The sequence below is a fragment of the Musca domestica genome, unplaced genomic scaffold, assembly GCF_030504385.1.
Source record: "Musca domestica strain aabys unplaced genomic scaffold, Musca_domestica.polishedcontigs.V.1.1 13, whole genome shotgun sequence".
NCBI lineage: Eukaryota > Metazoa > Arthropoda > Insecta > Diptera > Muscidae > Musca > Musca domestica.
The window spans coordinates 4440851-4463308 of NW_026712172.1; the positions used below are offsets into that span (position 1 = coordinate 4440851).

Here is a 22458-nt window from a genome sequence, read left to right on the forward strand (position 1 = left end):
TCAAAAGATATTTTAATAATCGAACATTGGCGTGAGGGTATACATCTGTCGTTATTTGAGAGATACTTTTTAACTGTTTTTTGAAAATTTCGACCTTTTGTTGGGGAAGGTACCAGAAGAATGGACTGATATTGCCCATCTCCGAATTCGATCTAACTTTGACAATATATTTACGATGTTCCAAGTTTGGATCAATCGGAATACTCCTTCAAGAGTTATCGTGTGCACCAGCCAGCCAGACAGATGGACGGACATCGCTAAATTGACTCAAGTATCCTGAAACGGATTAGGTTCAAAGACACCTAGGGTCTAAAACCGTTATTTCGATGAGGCTCGCAGTGGCCGTATCAAATGTTTTTGTAAAACATTTTTTGTGTTTTCTGCCTTTTTGATGGATTAGACACTAAGAGAAGACTAAAAGTGAGAATACATAAACGCTTTCTGACTGTCTTAAGTCATTGGCTGGCTTCTTCGAACTAAGTCAACCTTTGTTTCTCTACGAAGAAGCCAGCCGATGGCTGAAGCTGGTTAAAAAAAACTTTTTATGTACTTTCACCTTAAGTCATCGGCTGGCTTCTGCGGAACAGAACAAATGAGCATAATAGTACGTTTATATATATGAGGGTTACCCACTGGATTGGATTTAAATTGTCATATCCATTACTTTTACTTCAAATAAATCCTCTCAAAGTAGGTTAACCCTACAAAAAGTTCTAACGTAAACATGGCATAAGGTTAACAAGCTAAATTATGGGCCGAATAGAACATACAATGAAATGTTTTTTTTTTTCTTTATTGTTTGAATAACTTAACCACAAGTTTTATGTTTGTTGAAATCACGATGCAACCCACATTATTTATTGTAGAGCTTTTAAATTGGGCACAGTAGAGTGTATTGTGTCTAGGATGGTTGGTTTGAAAAATTTCGATCCACGTTTTGTTATAGTGCCCATATAACGGTACCTTTCGATATTCGGTATTTTGTGATTTTTGTAATTTTTTTCACTTATTTGTCTAAAGAAATGGTATTAGTTGTTCGTAATGGGTTCAAATTTTGTATTTAAGTCTCGCAATTGATAAGAAATTACAGAAAATATAAATAATATAATATAAATAATATTTGGTAGGGACCCATATAAGATCTCCTGCGATCTAACTAACTACGGTGGTGTTTGTAGCTTAACACAGAACACGCATGAATCCAGATACTTTTATACAAAATGTTTTCTTCAACTAATGGTGAACTTATAGCCTGTTCAGCAAACTTATTTTTCTTCCAATTGCAAGCAAATGACAGACAAATAGAATTTTTGGGTTCGTAGGCAATTTGGGTTCACCTAACTCCAAAACAACAAAACGAAATGCCAAAGTAGACAATCAAAAATATCAATCATTCATTCACAAAAATTCAATAAAGTAAAATATTGTAAAAATGTAGTTTATATAAATGTTTGCTGTGGGGACTACTGACAAAAATTATTAAATACAGTAAACTCCGGTTCGCGTTTGCCGATGACGGACATACCCAGAGGAGAAAGTCGTTGGACATACCCATAATTATAGGAGTTATGTCCCCCAGTTTCTGTGGTTTTATTAGACCCCGCTCCATTATGGGGATTCAGTTATAATACCCAGAAAGTTGCGGACATAATCTATATAATAATGGGTATGCCCAAAACGATTGGGTGTGCGAAAAAAATTGAGATTCTCTCCTCTGGGTATGTCCTGCGCCTTAATTTCATATTTTTTTTTTTTTTTTTTGAAGTAGTTAGCCTTTGGCCGGTATGTTCCGCACCGGTTACCGCGAATCAAAGATTTCTTAATTCCCATAATTGCAATGGGGATTATGTCCGTGTGGATTAGTCCGGACCTCTACACGGCACCTACAAAAATAAACAAGTTTTCTTTTTGGAAACATAAAAAAATTTAACAGTAGGGCAATAGGTGAAATTAGCTTTTACTCCCAAACGAAAAAAGTAAATGAACTGAAATAAAACCTGATTGTCTGGGTAGCAATTGCTTGCCTGCCATAAACAAAGTTCCCCATATAACGGGTTTCATTGGGGATTTTTTTGACGGATTTTTTTTTTGAAAATTTTCAAGTTTCTTCCAAATGGTGGGGGATATAAAAATTTCTGATTTTTAAAAAAATGTACTTATCACAACTTGGCGGTTTCCTTTTAGTCAGGCCATTTTCCCTTCTATACAGAGGAAAACGACTCTAATTTTCCATCATTTTGTAAATTTTTGGTTTATTGTGTTTGCTTTCCATTGTACTTAGCGACCCTACCTTTAGTGCATGGTTGCATTTGGTCTTAATTCATATCATGGTAAATTAAAAGGTAAAGTCATGAAATCACATGTTCACAATTTTTTCAAAATTATTCATTTGACAACATCTCATTGTCAAATATGTATTCATAAATCTATTGTATAAACACAAATCAGAGATGGGAACCTGTTTTCTATGCCATGTAATTTGACAAGGTAAGATGGGATGCTTCTTAATTCTACCATGCTTCCTATACTAGTGGTAATCATTGGCAACAAATTTTTCTTGATTTAATTGACGCTCGTATCCGGTTAATTCTTTTTTAAGATCGGCCGAAGTATTGCGAAATTACAATTTTTTTTTATTTTGGTGCCCTTATTTTGTCAAAACATATACCCCTTTTGTTTATGTGTGTGTAATACAATAATTCGGTTGCAAAATAAATGCATATTTTCGAAATTTATGGGCAACGCATTTTGGGATAAAATTGCATTGTCCTTCTATTTAAGACTCAATCTCGTTTAGCGGGTTTTCCAAAAAAAAAAGAATTTTTGTAAAAGAATTTAAAAATAAACAAACCAACTGTTGCATATTGAAAAGTCTATTTGGCACTATAAGACTCCGGCACAGAGTTGCATTTTTCCAGTTTCTTTGAAGTTGAGCAACCTTTCTTATTGAGCCATGGGCAGAAGCACAATATATAAAAAATGAAGACATCCTTCAACCCATGGTAGAACAATATAGGTAGATGCATCAACGCTTGGGAACATTGATATGTCAAAATTTTTAAAATATTTTATGAAAAAATAGGTGGATTTTTTTATACGACGCAAATCAGAGTTTGTTATAATATGAATTTTTCAACCATTTTTACAAATTTTAATAATTGTTATTCAACATTTTCAATTCCAAAATCGTTTTGACAGTTCATTGTTCCAGTTGTATCGATGCAACGACCTGTATTTTTCTACCATGGTATAGATGACTTTTTACCGCAAATGTATGTATTTTATACATTTTGACATGCCAAACAAACAAAAACTTTCGATGAATTTATATTTTTCCTAAATCGAAAAAGTACATGGGTACCATGGTACAATGAAATAAAGGTAACCTCACTTCAAATTAGAATTCCCAGTTCTGCATTTTTTGTAATTTACCTTGTCAAATTTCAATGCATAAAAACAGTTCCCATCTCTGATTTTGTGTATATACAATGGATTTATGAATATAGATTTTGACAATGAGATATTGTTAAATGTATAAATTTAAACAATTGTAATAATATGTTTACAATATGACAATATGACTTTACCTTCTTAGTTCTACCATGATGTGTACTTTACTAATGCACTTCACAACTGAAATGTCGCTCCCCCTAATTAAGGTAACACTTTTTCTATAATATTACTTATCTTCATATTCACTTTTTGTTACATGATTTTTAATTATTTTTTATATGTTTACATTTTTTTTTCAAAATTATTCATTTGACAACATCTCATTGTCAAAATGAATTTTTATGAATTCGTTGTACATACAAAAATCAGAGATGGGAACGTGTATTTTATGCAGTGAAAAATAAGTTACAGAAAATTCAAAGATTGAAACACTATTTCTTAATATTACCATGGGTACAAGCATGGTACAATGAATTCAAGGTAGGGCAGAACTACCATATGATTTCAATTTTTTTTTATTTTTCTGGCTTAATATGTCAACTTCATTTGTTTATGTGTGCGTATTCTTTTCAATAATAAAAAAATTTTCAGAAAATATTCAAATTCGGGTGTTTTCAAAATGCTTATTACAAGATATGCATCGACAAAATCTACAATTTTTGTCGCGAAATAAACCATAAGAGATATATAGAATATGATTTTGAAAAGAAATTTTGAACTATCATTCAGTTTTCGCGGTTTTAAATAATTTATTCAAAATCAATGCAACAAGTTGTTTGCTTTTTATTGTTTTGATAGTAATTCTGACATTACAAGCCAAACAGGTAGACCTCTATACTTGCAATTTTTTCAAAGTTGACCTACCTTCTCTTCATTGTACCATGGGTACAAGCATGATACAATTAAATCAATATAACCTCATTTAAAAATAACGTCCACCTCTGCATTTTTCTGTAATTTACCTTGTTGTTGTTGTAGCAGTTTTAACATGCTCCGTGGTTTGTATTCTGATTAATCCGGCTCTTCCTCAATGTACAGGTTTAGGAATTCTGCTACCTTTATGGGCTGTAGCCAGAGATACTCTGGACGGAGTTTGGTGGACAATTAAACAGGTGCAGCGTATTGTGCGGGCCTGTATCGCACGTTGGGCAGGCGTTCCGCACATCTTCATCAATGATATATTGGCTCCTCTTATATCGCTGGACCTCTCTCTCTAGATCATGCAGGTCCTTCCTGACACGCCTGGGTGGGGGAGTTCTGCCCAGCATATGGTGGTTAGGATGATTCCCACGATAACACCTAAGCAGGTACTGCAACGAAAGCATATGATTATGCTGACGTAAGGGAAGAACCTTTATATCCTCATGTAAATGGTCCACAGGAGTCATGAGGAGGCACCCTGTTGTAGTTCTCAGGACGGCATTCTGGCAGGTCTGAATACCTTTCCACTGCGTTGCACTCGTATTCGCTGACCACACTGGAGCAGCACTGTTAACCGCAGACCGACCTATCGCTTTATAAGAGGTCAACAAGGTTTCCTTATCCGCGCCCCAAGTGCTACCGGCTAGCGCCTTGTTCCTACTTTCCATTTTATCGCAAATAGCTGTGGCTTGCGCGGAAGACTTGAATATGATATCGAAATTGACCCCAAGGATTTGGGGTCGGAATTATGTGCCCCTCGATCTGCACATTCAGCTGTGTTCTCGTCTCCGAGGTCCATGTGGTAAATAGTGTGGCCGTCGATTTAGTGACGGATATTTTCATATTCCTCGGATGGAAGAAGGCGGCAAGCTTCTCGAGATAGTTGTTCACCCTGACACATATGTCATCAACTATAGGACCCGACGCCATGATCGTACAGTCATCCGCCTATGTTATGATCTCGATGCCGTCTGGAGGGCGCGGAATTCCGGAAAGGCAGATATTAAACAGTTCTGGAGATATCACCCCACCTTGGCAACTCCCTGTTTCACTCTACGGGGCTTGGACTTCTTATTCCGGAATTCCACATACGACTGGCGTCCACATATATAGTAGACTATCCAACGTTTCAAACTTGGCCGGAGGGTAGTATTCTCAACGTCCTCCGTATCAAAGGCCTTTGATAAATCGAGAGCCGCCACTACTGTTCTATGGCACGGTCTGTTCTAGTTGAGTCCTCGACTGATATGTGTGGATATGGCGTGCAATGCTGTTGTGGACGGAAACCGTGTTGATGGTTAGCAACTGAATAGATTCCTCTGATACTGGGAGGAGTAAAGCCTCTAGAGTCTTTGCTACTGGCGACAAAAGCGAAATTGACCTGTATGATTCGCCTTTGCTGGCATCCTTGCCAGGCTTCAGTAGCGGGACCACCCTGCGCATTTTCCAGGCTTCGGGAACTACGTGGTTGGCTAACGACAAGTAAGGGTCTTTGGTTAGATACTCAACTCCCGGTGTATCCAGTCGCATCAACATTACCATTGATATTCCGTCCGGGCCCAACGCTTTAGATGACTTAGCGTTTCGGATGGCATTCGCAACGTCACCCATCGTAAACTGTGGAGGTACATCCTCGGCGGGAAGAGCTCTTATACGACGTAGTGCTCTTCGCCTCGCCATATCACTCTCGGGGTGCTCGACAAATTGGCGGTTAAAATGGCGAGCGCACCTCTTCGGATCAGTCACCGTTGCGTCGTTAAATGTAACTGCTGTCCTGTCCTTTTTCCCAGTGTTCGAGATTGACTTTACCGTTGCCAACAGTTTACTCAAATCGGTTCCAATGTTGCAACACTTCAGGCTTATGCTCCTGTACCAACCTGTTGACTTCCACTGACTCTGGAATCAGTAGGGTTAGTACGCCGGAGCTCATCACGCTCATTCGCTAATCCCACTGCCTCTGCTGGGAAATTTGGTCTTACTTCGGGTATTCGACCTGCAGGTATAAAGCGAGCGACTGCAGCTTTGATGATGTCCCGGAAAATCCCTTCAGCTACCAGAACATCAGACGGGTTGGGCAGTTCTCTGAAGCGAAGGTTGGTGAAATCTCTGAACTCAGGCCAGTGGGCTCTCCCATTGTTAAGGATAGTGCGGCGTTCAGAGGTTATGAAATGACGGGTTGCCAAGTCACGACATTTATCAGACCGGGTGACACTATGTTTAAGTCTGGTGAACTGTGACACTCTCCTCTTATTCGGGTGTGGGGGCTTCCTCGTTAACCGTGCAGAATGTGGAGCAGTCAATCTGCCACCGCTGATCCCCTCTGGTCATTACCTAGGACGGAATGCCACAACTCATGGTGGGCATTGAAATCCCCTAGTACCAGGCGGTTATTGCCTTCCAAAAGTGGGCTTATTAACTCGCGGGATATACACATTAAGCACCTCTATCTCGGCAGTTCCACACTTGACTATTACCCCCATACACTCCATGTATGGGTTACTAGAGACTAGCTCAAGCGAGATAGGTCTATATTGAACAGAATGGTGTAACAGGAAAGCTTATCCCTCACCTCCACTTCTGGTGCGGTCTTTCCTCAATACGTTGCAACGATTGAAAGCTACAATTTTCATTGAGCTTTGTTTCCGGCACCGCTGCGATCTTAATATTCCTCCGATTCATAAAATCCACTATCTCATCATTTTTACCTCGGAGTCCATTGCAATTGAATTGCAAGAATGATGCACTGTCCGGAATCAGAACAGCAACATGTGGCGTTAGGTGCTGCGATAAAGGTTGCTGTTCTGGAGACTGCGGGGGAGTTCCATACTCCGACGACGACTCGGAAGTTGACGACGAGGTCGTGGACTCACTGGGGACTATCTTGGTACAGTACGATGCGACATAGTCCCTATCGTTATAGTCTCGCAACCGGGTTAAACCGGAAACCATTACATCACACCAAGACTGATTGATGGTGGATGGCGTTTTGACAAACCGTACCGTGCTCAAGCCCGGCAAGGACCAAAAGAATCCGGAGCAGGCAGTCCGTAATGTGCTGCTCCCAAAACAGAAAAATAAACAAACATGAACATGTATACTCTGGGTTGGCAGCCGCTGGCCGAAACTGGAGTGTTGTTGTTTCAGGTCAATCCGGTGTCGTAGAACCCGCTGCCGCGGGATTTTCTAATTTCACTGCATAGAAGATGGTTTTCATTTCTGATTTGTGTATAACAATGGATAATAAACATTTTGACACTGAGATGTTGTTAAATGTAACGACATGTTGTTAAATGAAAATTTTTAAAAGTTACAAGCATATGTCTGCATGACGTTACCTTTTTAATTTTACCATAAGTATATGTAAACACATAAGGTTAACGGACCAGATCTTTAAAACGCAGTAGTTTAAGTTTCAACTCTGTTAACGTATTTTTATACCCTCCACCATACATATATTAACTTCGTCATTCCGTTTGTAAATACTCATGTTAGACCCAAAATTTCCTGACCAGTGCAAAATTCTAAGCCGATTTATTATGATGATTTTATATTTGAAGATCTTAACGCGTACTACAATCTCAGACAAAAATTGCATATGCAATACATTCGGCCGGGCCGAGCTTTGAATTCCCTCCATCATTTGGGACGAATTATAACATTTTCAAAAAAATAAAATCCATTAAAAATATGGAAGGTGCCGATATATGGGGCATATACGATATTGTGGACCTATATAGACAATTTCAGGGGATAAAGTACTCACCCAGAACTCCTTGTGTGCAATTTCAAACAATTCCAATTCAAAATCGACAAACTTCAGAATATCGAGGGGTACCGGTATGGGGACTATACGATATCGTGGACCCATATAAAAAATCGCCGATGAAACCACCAACGATTATCAACAATGTTATCCAAATTCAGAGAAGTGACAATTTAATATGCATTCTCTTGGCATTAATATGGCCAAGACAACAATGGTATTCATATGGGGATTTGAAAGATATTTGAGTAACCCATGTCATAATTACAGAAAGTAGAACAAAAAATAAGGGAACGAAAAATTAGCAGAAATGCGATAAATTTTCAAAATTCAAAATTCCAAAAGTAAACAGCCTAAATCGGACTGGTGAAACCCTACTGAAAAGAGCGCCAACATTTAAAAAATGAGTATTGAAGACGATAGGTTAAAATTAATAATTTATAATAATAATTAATAATCTGATTCCTCATTCAGCCAGTCCTCTTCACTGCTGGAATCATCCAAAAGTGAATACATCAGTTGCTCCATATTTTCTCTTTTTGTTTTTTGCACGACAAATGTTAGTTTTTCCTTTAGTTTTCAAGTTGATCATTTTCTTTATTGAAATGTATCAATACATTTTTCAGCCTTGTTAGCCCTGCCAATTAAATGTCAAATTTACAATATGCACATTTCTGCTCGGCCAAATTCATGTAGCTAAAACAAGCAGAAATGTGCACCACTCAGCGCCATTTTTTCTCGAGAGAGCTGCAAGTTTTGCTAGTTTTTGGAGTACGGAACGCGTTGTAGCAGAATTAGTGCTAATTAGTACTGATTTGCAGGTTCTGGAACACATGGTACAATGATATCAAGGTAGGGCAGAACTACCATATGATTTCAATTTTTTTATTTTCTTGGCCTAATACGTCATCTTTTTTTGTTTATGTATGTGTTTTCTTTTCAATAACAAAAAAATTGTTCAGAAAACATTCAAATTCGGGTGTTTTCAAAATGTTCATTTCAACGCATGCATCGACAAAATCTAGAGTTTTGTAGCGAAATAATCCTTTAGAGACATATAGTACATGATTTTGAAAAGAAGTGTTGACCTTTCATTCAGTTATCGCGGTTTTCAATTATTTATTCAAAATAAATGCAACAAGTTGTTTGATTTTTTATTGTTTTGATACTAATTCTGACATTACAAGCCAAACAGGTAGACCTCTCTACTTGCAATTTTTTCAAAGTTGACCTACCTTCTCTTCATTGTACCATGCTGGAACACAACTATTTTTTCTGCCGATACAAACATTTTGAAAATATTGCCTCTTTTGTTTGCAGTTTTCTGTGGAAATTTCAACTCGTTGACAAAATGCGTACCTCGAATGAAAGAAAAAACAATATGTTCTTTCGTTTAAATGTGCATACGCCATTCAACATTGTAGTTTTCATTCATAATTTGCAGTCTTCCCAAAATTTTTTAAAATTTCATTAAATATTTCTATTTCTAATTTTTAAATGTCATAATTTATTTCTCTTAATTGTTAGGTATAGGACATATTTTTTCGTTGTTCTGAGAGTGACTTGATTTAAACAATGTACAAATATGAGTGTTATGTTGTCCATTATTATGATAGAATCAAGAAGGTAAAGTTACACAATCATATGTTTACATTTTTTTCGAAACTATTCATTTGACATCTCGTTATCAAAATATATATTTTTAATCCAATGTAAATACACAGAACAGAGATGGGATCCTATTTTTATTCTATAAAATTTGACAAGATTCGACGAATTCGATCGACGTTTTTCACCACACAAGTAAAACACATGTATTTCTGTGAATGTTACGGTAGTACGAAATTTCATAGCTGAACAATTTCAACACTAAATATTTTTTGTGTGTGTGAAACGAATAATACAAAAAATTTAATTTTTTACATTTGGGGCAATTAAAAAATCCAGCGGTAATAATTGGTAGATTTTAAGATGTTAACATGGAGTTTTGGCTCATACGGACGCACAAAACATTTCCCACCGTGGGAAAATCGAATATGTGTGTACGCTAAGTCGAATTTTATGTAACACTGTAAAAAAGTACTACAACGGAGCTAAGTAGGTAGAAGTCGAGCACACTAAGAAAAAATGTAATCTGCTGGTAGCTTTACCACACTTTTATTATCCCCTGGGGCTGGATTCTTGTTCTATGAAAATATGAAATGAAAAGTATTTCCTTTATAAAATTTTTCATTTAACATTTCTTTCCTTTATAAAAGTTTTCATTTCACATTTTCATAGAACAAGAATTGAGGCCCTGGGCCTCAATTCTTGTTCTGTGAAAATGTGAAATGAAAACTTTTATAAAGGAAAGAAATGTCAAATGGAAAATTTTGTAAAGGAAATATTTTTCATTTCATATTTTCATAGAACAGGAATCCACTCCCTGGCCATGGTAGAAGAATTCAGGTAGATGCGACAAAGCTTTGAACATTGATATGTCAAATAATTTTAAATGTTTGTTCAAAGATAATGTACGTATATGTTTTCACATACGACGCAGAACATATATATATATATATATATATATATATATATATATATATATATATATATATATATATATATATATATATATATATATATATATATATATATATATATATATATATATATATATATGTATTGTTATTATATGCATTTTTAAACAATTTGAACAATTTTTCATTCAAAAATTTCAGTACCAAAATTGGTTTGACAGTTCATTGTCCAAACAGCTTTGGCAATGCGAATACCTATATTCTTCTATCATGGTAAAATACCTACCATAACAACCTATGATCTGCGCCGTATAGGAAAACACACACAAATATTCTATAAAATTTTTTTCAAGACAATTTGTTTTCAGCCGTTTTGTTTCTTATATTTTCTTTACTGTCATTATTTATATTTTTGTGTAAAAATAAAAACACAATCTGTGTAAAAATAAAAACACAATACGATCTTTAAGGGCATTATCTTGATTTATGTGCTTAATTATACCAAATTTACGATGATTTTCCATACAAAGTTAAATCAACTCAAAACTAGGATTTGTTTTAAATCGAAATATTTTGTAATACAGCACAGCGTTTTTCTCCTAAAAATTCTACAATTGTAGTCTGTGCCAAAATGGGCAACAGTTTTCGTGTATCGCCTAAATTGTAAACTATGGCTTACTTCTTACATCTTTTTCATTATAAGTTATTATCATATCCAGTTTTCTTATCAGATACTTTAGAAAAAGTAAAGTAATATTACAACTTTTCATTAAAATAAATGATTTCTTTTACAGAAATATAGAAAGCTTTTAGGTAAATTTTTTCACAATGGTATCTCATTTTAGTTTAAAAATAATAAAACGAATTTGTAATTAATTTCGTTAAATAAATCTAAAATTCAGTTCTTCAATATTAAATAAACGATTTGCGCTATCAATTTTTATTTTGCTGTGATTCCATATTATTTATATTGATATATATAACAACATGTATCCAGTAAACTTTACTTTAAAATATAAAGGGAAGATGGGATGGTAGAAAAATATAGGAAAACGCATCGACACTGCTGTTGGGACAATGAACTGTTGAATGAAAAATTATTTAAATTTGTAAAAATTGTTGAAAACGCGAATTATAATAACCTCCGAATGACATCGTATAAGAAAACATATAGAAATCTACTTATATTTGAAAGAAAAAAACATTCAAATTTTTTGACATATCAGTGTTTCCAAGCGTTGATGCATCTACCTGTATTCTTCTACCATGGTAGATGGTCTGACCCATGGTACAATAAGGAGGTAGAACAGCTTTGTAAAACTATAGAAATAAAGCCCTGAGGCTATGCCCGGTTTCTGTAAAATTTGCATGCAAACAAGTTATCATTAATTCAATATTTTTCCTCATTTTTAAAATCAGTTAAACAGCGCGAAAAATGAATGAAATGCCTGGTTTTTCTTTCAAAAATATAATCTAAATGGTTCTATCTTTGAATTACATGGCAAAAAGGCGAATAGCTTCAATGGGCGTCCCGCAATGTACCCGTCTTCCAATCCTTGATTTTGAAAATATTTTGTTTTTATTTTTCAAAACAATAAATACACTCACAAAATTTGCAGAAGTCGGGCACACTTAGAAACAAATTGTAATCAGCTGGTAGCTTACCTTACCTCTTTATTGTACCATGGTCTGGCCTTTTGCATATCGGACAGTTCATACTTAAATAAAACTTGTAATAACGAAAAACTATTTTGTGTCCGACAACATCATTTTTTATCCATCGGAAAGATGTTATAACCGGCCTATATATTTGGTTAAAATTAGCCTTCGCATTTTTTGCAGGAAATACAAACAAACTCCTTAACTTTGCCAGACACTTGCAGACTTTGAGTGATCAAGTTTGTTATTAAAATCCATGGTATAACTATTACGGGTAACAGCAAGTCCCAGCTGATTTGATTCTATAGCAATACTAGTGTCATGCTCGATATGATGTTTTGTGATTAAATTCTATTTTTTGATATGCAATAGGTACACCCTTTTTTAATATAAAATTTCACTGCAGCGCAATGCGAACATATTTATTACCTAAAATAGAAAAAAAAACTTCGTTGTACTCAACAGAACTCCAACGGCGATAGTGCGAAAACTTTTTTCCCGGTAAAAAATAAGCGACACAACATTAGTCAACATAGTCGTATATTTCATGTTTCCTAAAATTACAAAATGTAGAATAATTTATGCATGTATGCAGTTTGGTTTCAATTTGAAAATAGTTTCGTTCCAGTACTTTTTTAGTAGTAAAACTAGCAGAATGTCATTCTCATTTAGGTGCTAAAAAAATAAGGGAACGGAAAATTAGCAGAAATGCGATAAAATGTCAAAATTCAGTAAACAGTCTAAATCGGACTGGCAAAACCTTATTGAAAAGGAGGCCAACATTTAAAAAATGAGTATTGAAGAAGATAAGTTAAAATTAATAATCTATAATAATAATTAATAATCTGATTCCTCTTTCAGCCAGTCCTCTTCCCTGCTGGAATCATCCAATAGTGAATACATCAGGTGCTCCATATTTTCTCTTCTTGTTTTTTGCACGACAAATGTTAGTTTTTCCTTTAGTTTTTAAGTTGATCATTTTCTTTATTTTTGTTGTGACGCGCGAATATTGAAATGTATCAATACATTTTTCAACCTTGTTAGCCCTACCGATTAAATGTCAAATTTACAATATGCACATTTCTGCTCGGCCAAATTCATGTAGCTAAAACAAGTAGAAATGTGCACCACTCAGCGCCATTTTTTCCCGAGAGAGCTGCAAGTTTTGCTAGTTTTCGGAGTACGCGAACGCGATGTAGCAGAATTAGTACTAATTTGTAGGTTCTGGAACACAACTAGTGTTGCCTTTTCCACTATTCTCTAGCGATTGCTTGTAGAGTTGAGAGATTAGGAACTACAGCTAAGAGCTATACATTCAGGGGAATGATATGAAAGCATTCAAATTAAATAATTAAGGAACTATGCTTCTGCATTTTAAATGTAATACTCCAAATTCTAAAAATGTATATTTTTCAAATTAAAGCAATTTATAGAAAATTTATTATTTTGTTTACATTTTTGGACATATAACTCTGACACTTGTATTACGTACAAAAACAAATTTGTATGTGGTTGTTGTTACGATTGACAACAACACTTGCTGTTACCTGTATTATTCTACCATGATTAAAATCTAAATTTTCATCAATATATGCTCTGTTCCACACACTACAAGAATGTAAAATTTTTGCCGTCGTTTATCGTAATAAAATCTTTTATATTCTTGCAGTTCCGGAACAGACCAATGATATAACGCACTATTATGATTTTTTTACGTGTTACCTAGTGTGTACCACAAATAAGATTGAGTTCAATAGACCGATATTTCTAGTTGATATCTTTATCGATGAAAAATAATTTACAGATCCCTAAAGTCGCGCCTTTTTCTGTGTGACATTTGTTTTTTTTTTTTTCGTGGTGTAAAATATTTGTGCATTTTGGACCAATAAGAAGTGTTAGCTATTGTATAGTAAAATAAATTCTCCCAGGTGTTTGAGGCTATATGGGATTAGGGTAATCACTATATGTTGTAAATGTGACGTGTTACTCATCATTGTATTCGGAATAGAGTACAAGTGTATAAAGTAAATAAAGCAGAACGACCCATAAACATAGGAACTACACCATGACCCAATCTCGAGAAGATGGCTCAACAGATTCGATACGATGCAAACATGAAGAATTATGCAGGGAGCTTAATATGGATAGAGAGACTGAGGAATTATCTTGGAGTATATTTGTAGAAATCTCCAAGAGATTCTCGCTGGAGGTATTGGTACAATTATTTTGAAAATTACACGAAATAATTGGTAATTTGCAGGGAGAAGTTTTTCATTGGCTTTGTTGTGCGTTATATGCTGCTAGCCGTGGTTCGTATACCCCTACCGTAGGTGGAACCAATGACGTTGTCTTGGGCAACTGTATATCTGTCATTAAGTTGTTGCGCAGTTGCAATATGAGGTAGGTTATATGGCAACATTTATAAGTAAGTTGTATGATATAAAAGAACACACTACGTATTTGCAGCATTCATGAATTTACATCCAAAATGAGAAAATGGTACGAAATGGCAAGACTTCCCGAATCGTTTTTAAACCAGATTAATAAAATGGAACGTAGCTATAGCATGACATCAAATGTTTTTATTCGATATGCAGATATTTTCGAGCAGCTATTCCTACCTCCTCCAAATGAAAAGAAAAATTGCAAATTCAGGTACAGTTTTGAATTACATAGCTTTAGTCATATCATTTCAATCTTCTATCTGATTACAGGTCCGCAAAATGTCCTTATGGAAAACTCTTTGAGATATGTTGGTGCCTGTATCTTTGTGCTAAAAATCAAAACAAAGTAACGGACATAGTCATGTCTTTCCATTTATTGATCTGGTGTATAGACTTGATCTATAGAAATGTGTTGAACGAAAATCCCGATCTCATCAACCCAAAATTTGTGGGTGTACCGCCAAAGTGGGGCAAACCTGATTTCGATATTAGAATCTTGAAGGACTATTGCATTATTGAGCCTATCTGCAATATGTCGAATGCGTCCCCGCTAGATGCGAAAAATATGAAGGAGACATTTAAGGGGATTATAAAAACGTTCTTGAAAGCCAATGTTTGTACAATTTTTTTAATTGGAGATCTGATAGTTTACTCATGTATTTATATTTTAATTCAGACATTGTACGGTACTGAAGACACTTTAATCTCTAATGCATATTTTGAAAGGAATTTGAGGTCACTGAAAGGAGCTTATGAACAATATGTTTTAAACATGGCAGAATTGGATGAAAGAATTTTGTTGGACTATCGCAAAATTAACAGTACTCGTGAGTTGACCAATATTTAATGACAAAATTAAATTACTCATTTTATTTTTTAAATAGATGATTCATCTGGACTAAAAATTGATTTACATCCGGTAGGAATAATCCAATATATAAATAATCGAATTAGTTTTTAATATAAATGGATTTTAGGAAATGAAGTCTCTTATGCCAAATACTCCGTACACTCGTAAGGAGAGTCTTCCTAGTAAGGATGGTGTTTTCGATCCTGTGGCAAATGCAACGAATAATGTTAAGAAGCTACGCGAAATTTCCCACATTACGGAGCCATCTGAATTTATACGGTAAGCTTTAAGAAATATTTATTAAGCTGCCGTAACCTGGCAACATTTCTTCAGTTTCAACAGCTTAACATGTATGTACACGAAATTATTTTTTTTTTTTTAGAAAATCGACAAATGAAGAAGTTTTGAAGAAGATTCAAGACAAAGTGAACTACATGGCAAAACTTTTCCACAACAAATTTCCCAATAAAGAAGAGTCCGTCAACAAATTTCAATTGGCAAAGTCATTGTATTACTATTTGCTTGACAAAATACTACACTTCGAAGTCCGACAAAAGCCTATCGATCTCAATATCCTATTCCAAAGGGATAGCTTTAATACAACACTTATTGCATGTAGTGTCGAAATCGTTCTGGATGCATACGATTCACCACTAAAATTTCCATGGATACTGGAATGTTTCGGAATTAATGCCTTCGAATTTTGCAAGTTGATTGAGATCATAGTGCGAAGTCACGACAATATTCTCAATCGAGAACTTATAAAGCATTTGAATTTAATCGAAGAAACATGTCTTGAGTCTTTGGCTTGGAAGAAAAATTCTCCACTATGGGAGTTAATAAAGAAGGAACCAATACCCTTACCGACATGGTCAGAAGTTAAAGTTGGACATATAGACAGCAATGAGCCGCAATGTACGTAGTAGTAGAATATTTTATATATTTTTTATAATATTTTGCTTTCTATTTAGTGCAATCACCAATGAACTCTGCATTTGATACATTTAGCGCATCTACTACACCTATAGTTAATGAATCTGTCAGAAGGGACCTCTTCAATACCCCAAAAGGTAATAAAATAGAAAAATAAATTTATTTATTTTAAACATATAACGAAACCCTCAAATTGCAGAGACAACATCAGGTAATAGAACAAATGACGTGGATAGGTTAAATGTTCCTAAACGATCAAAGCCGCTGAAACTATTTCTTAGAAAGGTATATATTTAATAGAGGAACAATTATATAAAACTAAGTTGAATCAATAATCATTTCAGTTCTATAAACTAGCTTGGTTGCGTATAAAGGAACTGTGCAAGGAATTGGATCTAGGTGAAGAAATGATACAAAAAATATGGACACTATTTGAATATTCAATAACCCAAAAAACTGAGTTAATGCAGGATAGACATTTAGATCAAATTTTCATGTGTGCAATATATTTATATATAAAGGTAAGAAGATTTATAATGGTTTTTCGTAGCCTTATTTTTTCTTTCTTTTGCAGGTCGGTGAAGTCAATGGAAAATTGTTCAGAGATATTATGAAATTTTACAGAAAGCAGCCACAGGCTACCAGCAGTATATATAGAGAAGTCTTAATTAAAACAGATAATGGAGAAAAAAGTAAGATTTTGTTGTTTGAATGATAAATTACTACTTTAGCATTTTCTAAAATTATTTTTTAAGTAGCTGTTGGAGATATTATTAAATTTTATAATGAAATTTATATGCAAAAGATGACACCATATGCCTGGAATTTTAGAAAGGACCCGGAAAGATCTGTATGTTTGTTGATTTAAAATGTAATATGTGTATAACCGATTATTTTTTATTTTTAGGATAGCGATCTTCTACTATCACCACACCCAACTGAAAAACAGACTATTCCACGACAACTTTCTAGTAATCATAACTTCTATGTGCACTCTATGGACAAGAATGAATCAGATAAGTATACGGCATCACCAAATCAATTCACGTTTGAGTTTTGTCGCAGTTCCCCAAAGGTAACACGTTAAAAAAAGCGTCTAATTATGCCACTTCTCAAATGCATCTATCTTTAAGGATCTCGAAAAAATGAACGCTTTTACAAGTAGCAAGGGCAAAAGGAATCTTCCATTTGACTTAAGTGATACAACGAATGAAGTAGACAGAAAACGAGGCAGAGGAGGATCTGGGAATCAAGTACTCTTAAAAATGATGCAAGATCGCCAACAAGAGCACAAGTAATCATACTGACATAATATTATTTATTATAAAATACCTACGTTAATTTTTTATAACAGAAGAGATAATCATATGAAATTAAAATATCATAATGAAGTAATCTGTATATAATATGCTAATTAGGAACCGTTAATTTTTACCAAATTTAATTAAAAATGAGAATTTTTAAGAAAGTTTGTCATCGTGAATTGTTTGAACACATAAATTATAATTTTGTTATTTTGGTGTGTTATTTTAATTATTCCCCTTAATAATTACCATATACATATTTAATTTAATTTAATTTAATATACATAACTATACGGTCTACATATTTGAATTAACAACTCGTTGTTTTAGAATGAATTCCAATAAATATGTACGTGTACATACATATAAAAAATTATTATACCCTACAACACTATGTGTTGGGGGTATTATAAGTTTGATTGGGCCAGAATTTATGTAACGCCTCGAAATATTGATTTCCCCTTATAGGAAAGTATATATGGATCTTCCTAGCTCGCCGAACTGAGTCGATCTAGCTATGTATGTCCGTCCGTCCGTCTGTCCGTCTGTCCATGTTAATTTGTAATCACTCTACAGGTCGCAATTATGGTCCGATCTTCACGAAATTTAGAATGTAGGTGGGGCTTGGACCAGAATAGAACCATATTGCTTTTGGAGATGATCACCAAATGTTTAGGGGTTGAAATGGACCAAATACTGAAATACGGATTTTGCAGTAGCTATACAGGTCGCAGTTATAGACCAATCGGGAAAAAGCCTACCAATTTGGGTGGTCATCGGATAATATTTAGCGGGTAAAATAGACCATATCTTTTGTGTTGAAAAAATTCAAATTTTTTCATTAAACCGCGAATATTTTAAATCCCGGCGAAATCATAAAGCCATGACAAGGTTACTTCTGATCTTTACATTGATGTTAACATCCAACAAATCGGATATATAGCAAAATATGTGCGATATATATGTCTATCAAAGAAGATATGCTTGAAAGATCTCTTATATGTCGAGAACGGCTGAACTGATTTCGACAGTTCTCATTCATTCAGAATGGTCTCTTGGCAGGAAAGAAAAAACGTCTAAAAAATCGCATAAAAATATCTCTCTACAGATGAAAATATTGATTTTGTAAAATTTTCTCATATTTTTTCAATTTTGTCATATTTTTGGCATATTTTCATTTTGAATTAAACATTTGGTAATATTTCTACAGCCAACAAAACTAAGTAGTTGGGATATCATATACAGATCGCATTTATGGCCCGATCCTTACGAAATTTTGCATGGGGATAAGATGAGGGTCAGAATAGAAGCCTACTCTTTTTGGAGATGATCGCCGTATATTTAGGGGTTGAAATGGACCAAAAAACTGCAAAATTGTCGGCAGGTCGTAATTATCGCCCGATCCTCACGCACATTTGAATGGGGGTTACCGCACATTGCAAAAGCCAAGCAGTTTCTAATGGCCATTCTTCGTTGAAGAATATAGTCAAATGTCTGTATCTCATATAGATGCGTTTCAGTCAAAAACCAATAATAAATGTTAATCTTTTGCCACTTCTGAGGGATTATAGGTCTTTGGGAAATATTGGTTCCAGATCTAGGAAGACCATTTAAGAGCAACACCTACCAATAAATTAGGGCTTAACTCTAGTTTAGTAAAAACTCTTCAATTTTTCCGAAAATTTTTTCAGTGGTAGGTATTTTAACCATGATTCCGGGAAACTATTTTTTTCTTGGGGGACGGACCTGGGACCCCAGATTTTTGACCCGAAAGTCCGGGTTCGAGATCCCTACTAGACCCGGATCCACTTACCCGATATAGACAATATGGGTATCGTTGGAAAGCTTATGAAAATACCTATCCAACAAATGGTGATGATGGGGTAAGATCTTACGGTTCGGAAGTTATAGTCAAATTATCGATTTTTTGGACCCGGATTTTTTATAAAACCCCCAAAAAGTCAAAAAAGGGTCCATTATGGGGGACAACAAAATTGATGCCAAATTATAGCTGACACTTCTACCTTTCCAAAAAGGTTCAATTTGTGCTAATACCTTTACTGAGTCCAGAGATATGGGTCTTTCCATCCGCATAACCCGATTCTAGCCAGTTCATTAAAACTATGTTTTCAATAAAAAAAGGTATATTTTGCGTAAGAATTAAATTCAGAAATCTTTGGTTCGCGTTAGCCGGTGTAGGACATACCCAGAGGAGAAAATCTCAAGCCCCGGCCGAAGGCCGGCTACTTACAAAAGGTATCCAATTTAGAAAACTTTGGTTCGCGTTAGCCGGTGTGGGACATACCCAGAGGAGAAAATCTCAAGCCCCGGCCGAAGGCCGGCTATTTACAAAAAGTGTCAAATTTAGAAAACTTTGGTTCGCGTTAGCCGGTGTGGGACATACCCAGAGGAGAAAATCTCAAGCTCCGGCCGAAGGCCGGCTATATACAAAAAGTGTCAAATTTAGAAAACTTTGGTTCGCGTTAGCCGGTTTAGGACATACCCAGAGGAGAAAATCTCAAGCCCCGGCCGAAGGCCGGCTACTTACAAAAGGTACCCAATTTAGAAAACTTTGGTTCGCGTTAGCCGGTGTAGGACATACCCAGAGGAGAAAATCTCAAGCCCCGGCCGAAGGCCGGCTATTTACAAAGAGTGCCGAAATTATGAACCTTTTGTTCGCGTTAGCCGGGGTCGGACATACCCATAGGTGAAAATCTCAAGCCCCGGCCGAAGGCCGGCTATTTACAAAAAGTGCCAAATTTAGAAAACTTTTGTTATTCCGACGACTGCTACGCGAAATAAACACTTTTTTTATTAAAAACATAATTTTAATGAACTGGTTAGAATCGGGTTATGCGGATGGAAAGACCCATATCTCTGGAACCGAAAAAGGCATTAGCACAAATTGTAGCATTTTGGAAAGGTAAGAGTGTCAGCTATAATTTGGAAACAATTTTGTTGACCCCCATAATGGGCCCTTTTTTGACTTTTTGGGGGTTTCATAAAAAATCCGGGTCCAAAAAATCGATAATTTGACTATAGAACCATGAAAACTTACCCCTTCATGTGACCACTTGTTGGATAGGTATTTCCATAAGCTTTCAATCGATACCCATATTGTCTATATCGGGTAAGTGGATCCGGGTCCAGGCGGGGTCTTGATCCCGGACTTTTGGGTCAAAAATCTGGGGTCCCGAGTCCGTCCCCCAAGAAAAAAATAGTTTCCCGGGATCATGGTAAAAATACCTACCTCTGGAAAAAATTTCGAAAAAATCTAAGAGTTTTTACTAAACTAGAGTTGTTCCATTATTTGTCACAATATCTTGTGGAATTCTGTCGAGTACTTCGCCTATATAAACTGTATGGTTTATTATAGTGTTGTAGGGTATTCAACGGTCGGCCCAGCTCGACTGTAGCCTTTGCTTACTTGTTTTAAACTATATTTTCCCTTCTGCGAGCAAAGAACCATGTGTATTTTATGTTACCACTTTATTTCTATAGACAAATGTTCAAACTAGTTCAGATGTCAAAAATTTACGAGTAGAGTTTAGGGACACTGAGTGTAGTGTATTTCTAATGACAATGTCGACAGTTCGCTTTTCTTTTATTGTCATTAAAACATATTGAAGATATATATATATATTTTTATTTAATTTTTTTGAAGATCGCATCGAAACAACGCGTTTTTTCGGCAATTAATTCGTTTTGGGTGTCTCATTGTTATAAAGGTGATTGTTTATTAAATATATAAAAATGAGTAAAAGAAATTATTAAAGATTACTATAAAAAATAGTGGAACATTGTGGCTTGTTTGTTCGGGATACCGTAGTATTTTGTTGTTGCAAAATTGTCAGGCTTTATCCCTTTATTGTTGTTTTTATAAAAACAACGTTTGTTTATTACCATCGTTCTCCACTAATAATCAAACGTTGTTTTTATAAAAACAACAATAAAGGGATAAAGCCTGACCATTTTGCAACAATAAAAAAAAGTGTATAAAAAAGAAGTTTGCAATGTGAAAAAGAAAATAGTGGTAGTGAATTTGTGGAAAACGGTAGAGATTTCATGAATGATTTCGCGGAAAATGGAATGGAAGTCTCGAAATTAACATTGGGGGATAAACTAAAAAAGTGGTGCATGGAAGCGAATCCTTCAAAGAAATGTTTGGGAAGTCTTTTGTCAATATTAAAGGAAGAAGGTCTAGATGTTCCGCTCACTAGAGAAACTTTGGTGGGCAGAGCAAAAAATTGGTAGTAGATTCATTGCAGCTGGAGATTATAATGCCAAACACACCTTCTGGGGATCTAGACTTATTACACCCAGAGGTAGACAGCTTTTAAAATCCATTTCGTCCGCTAAACTGGACGTGTTATCTACTGGCCAGCCTACTTACTGGCCTTCAGACCTGCAAATACGTCCTGACTTAATTGACTTTGCGGTAACAAAGAATATTAAGAGGGAACAAATGTCCGTGGTACCCTCGTTTGACTTGTCGTCAGACCATTCCCCAACTATAATAACATTAAATGATGTTCAACTCGCAACTTCCCCGGATTATCTACCAAATAAATATACAAACTGGATGAAGTACAAAAAATATGTCAGTACACAT

At 35.2% G+C, this 22458-nt stretch overlaps 1 protein-coding gene across 2 annotated transcripts; it reads left to right on the plus strand.

Annotated features, from left to right (window-relative positions):
* Positions 1-14135: 14135 nt before the first annotated feature.
* Positions 14136-18219, plus strand: LOC131800816 (retinoblastoma family protein-like). 2 transcript variants are annotated; one of them, XM_059118538.1, is made up of 16 exons: positions 14136-14268; positions 14324-14524; positions 14576-14715; positions 14782-14970; positions 15030-15372; positions 15436-15586; positions 15644-15678; positions 15737-15888; positions 15992-16524; positions 16581-16679; positions 16742-16827; positions 16887-17063; positions 17117-17234; positions 17298-17392; positions 17450-17617; positions 17676-18219. In XM_059118538.1, exons 2-16 carry the CDS (start codon positions 14381-14383, stop codon positions 17838-17840), a joined length of 2595 nt encoding a protein of 864 aa, XP_058974521.1. In that variant the 5' UTR covers positions 14136-14268; positions 14324-14380; the 3' UTR covers positions 17841-18219. The 2 variants fall into 2 exon arrangements, with proteins under 2 accessions (XP_058974521.1, XP_058974522.1); XM_059118539.1 differs by having other exon boundaries at positions 14141-14524; positions 17301-17392.
* The last annotated feature ends 4239 nt before the right edge of the window (positions 18220-22458 follow it).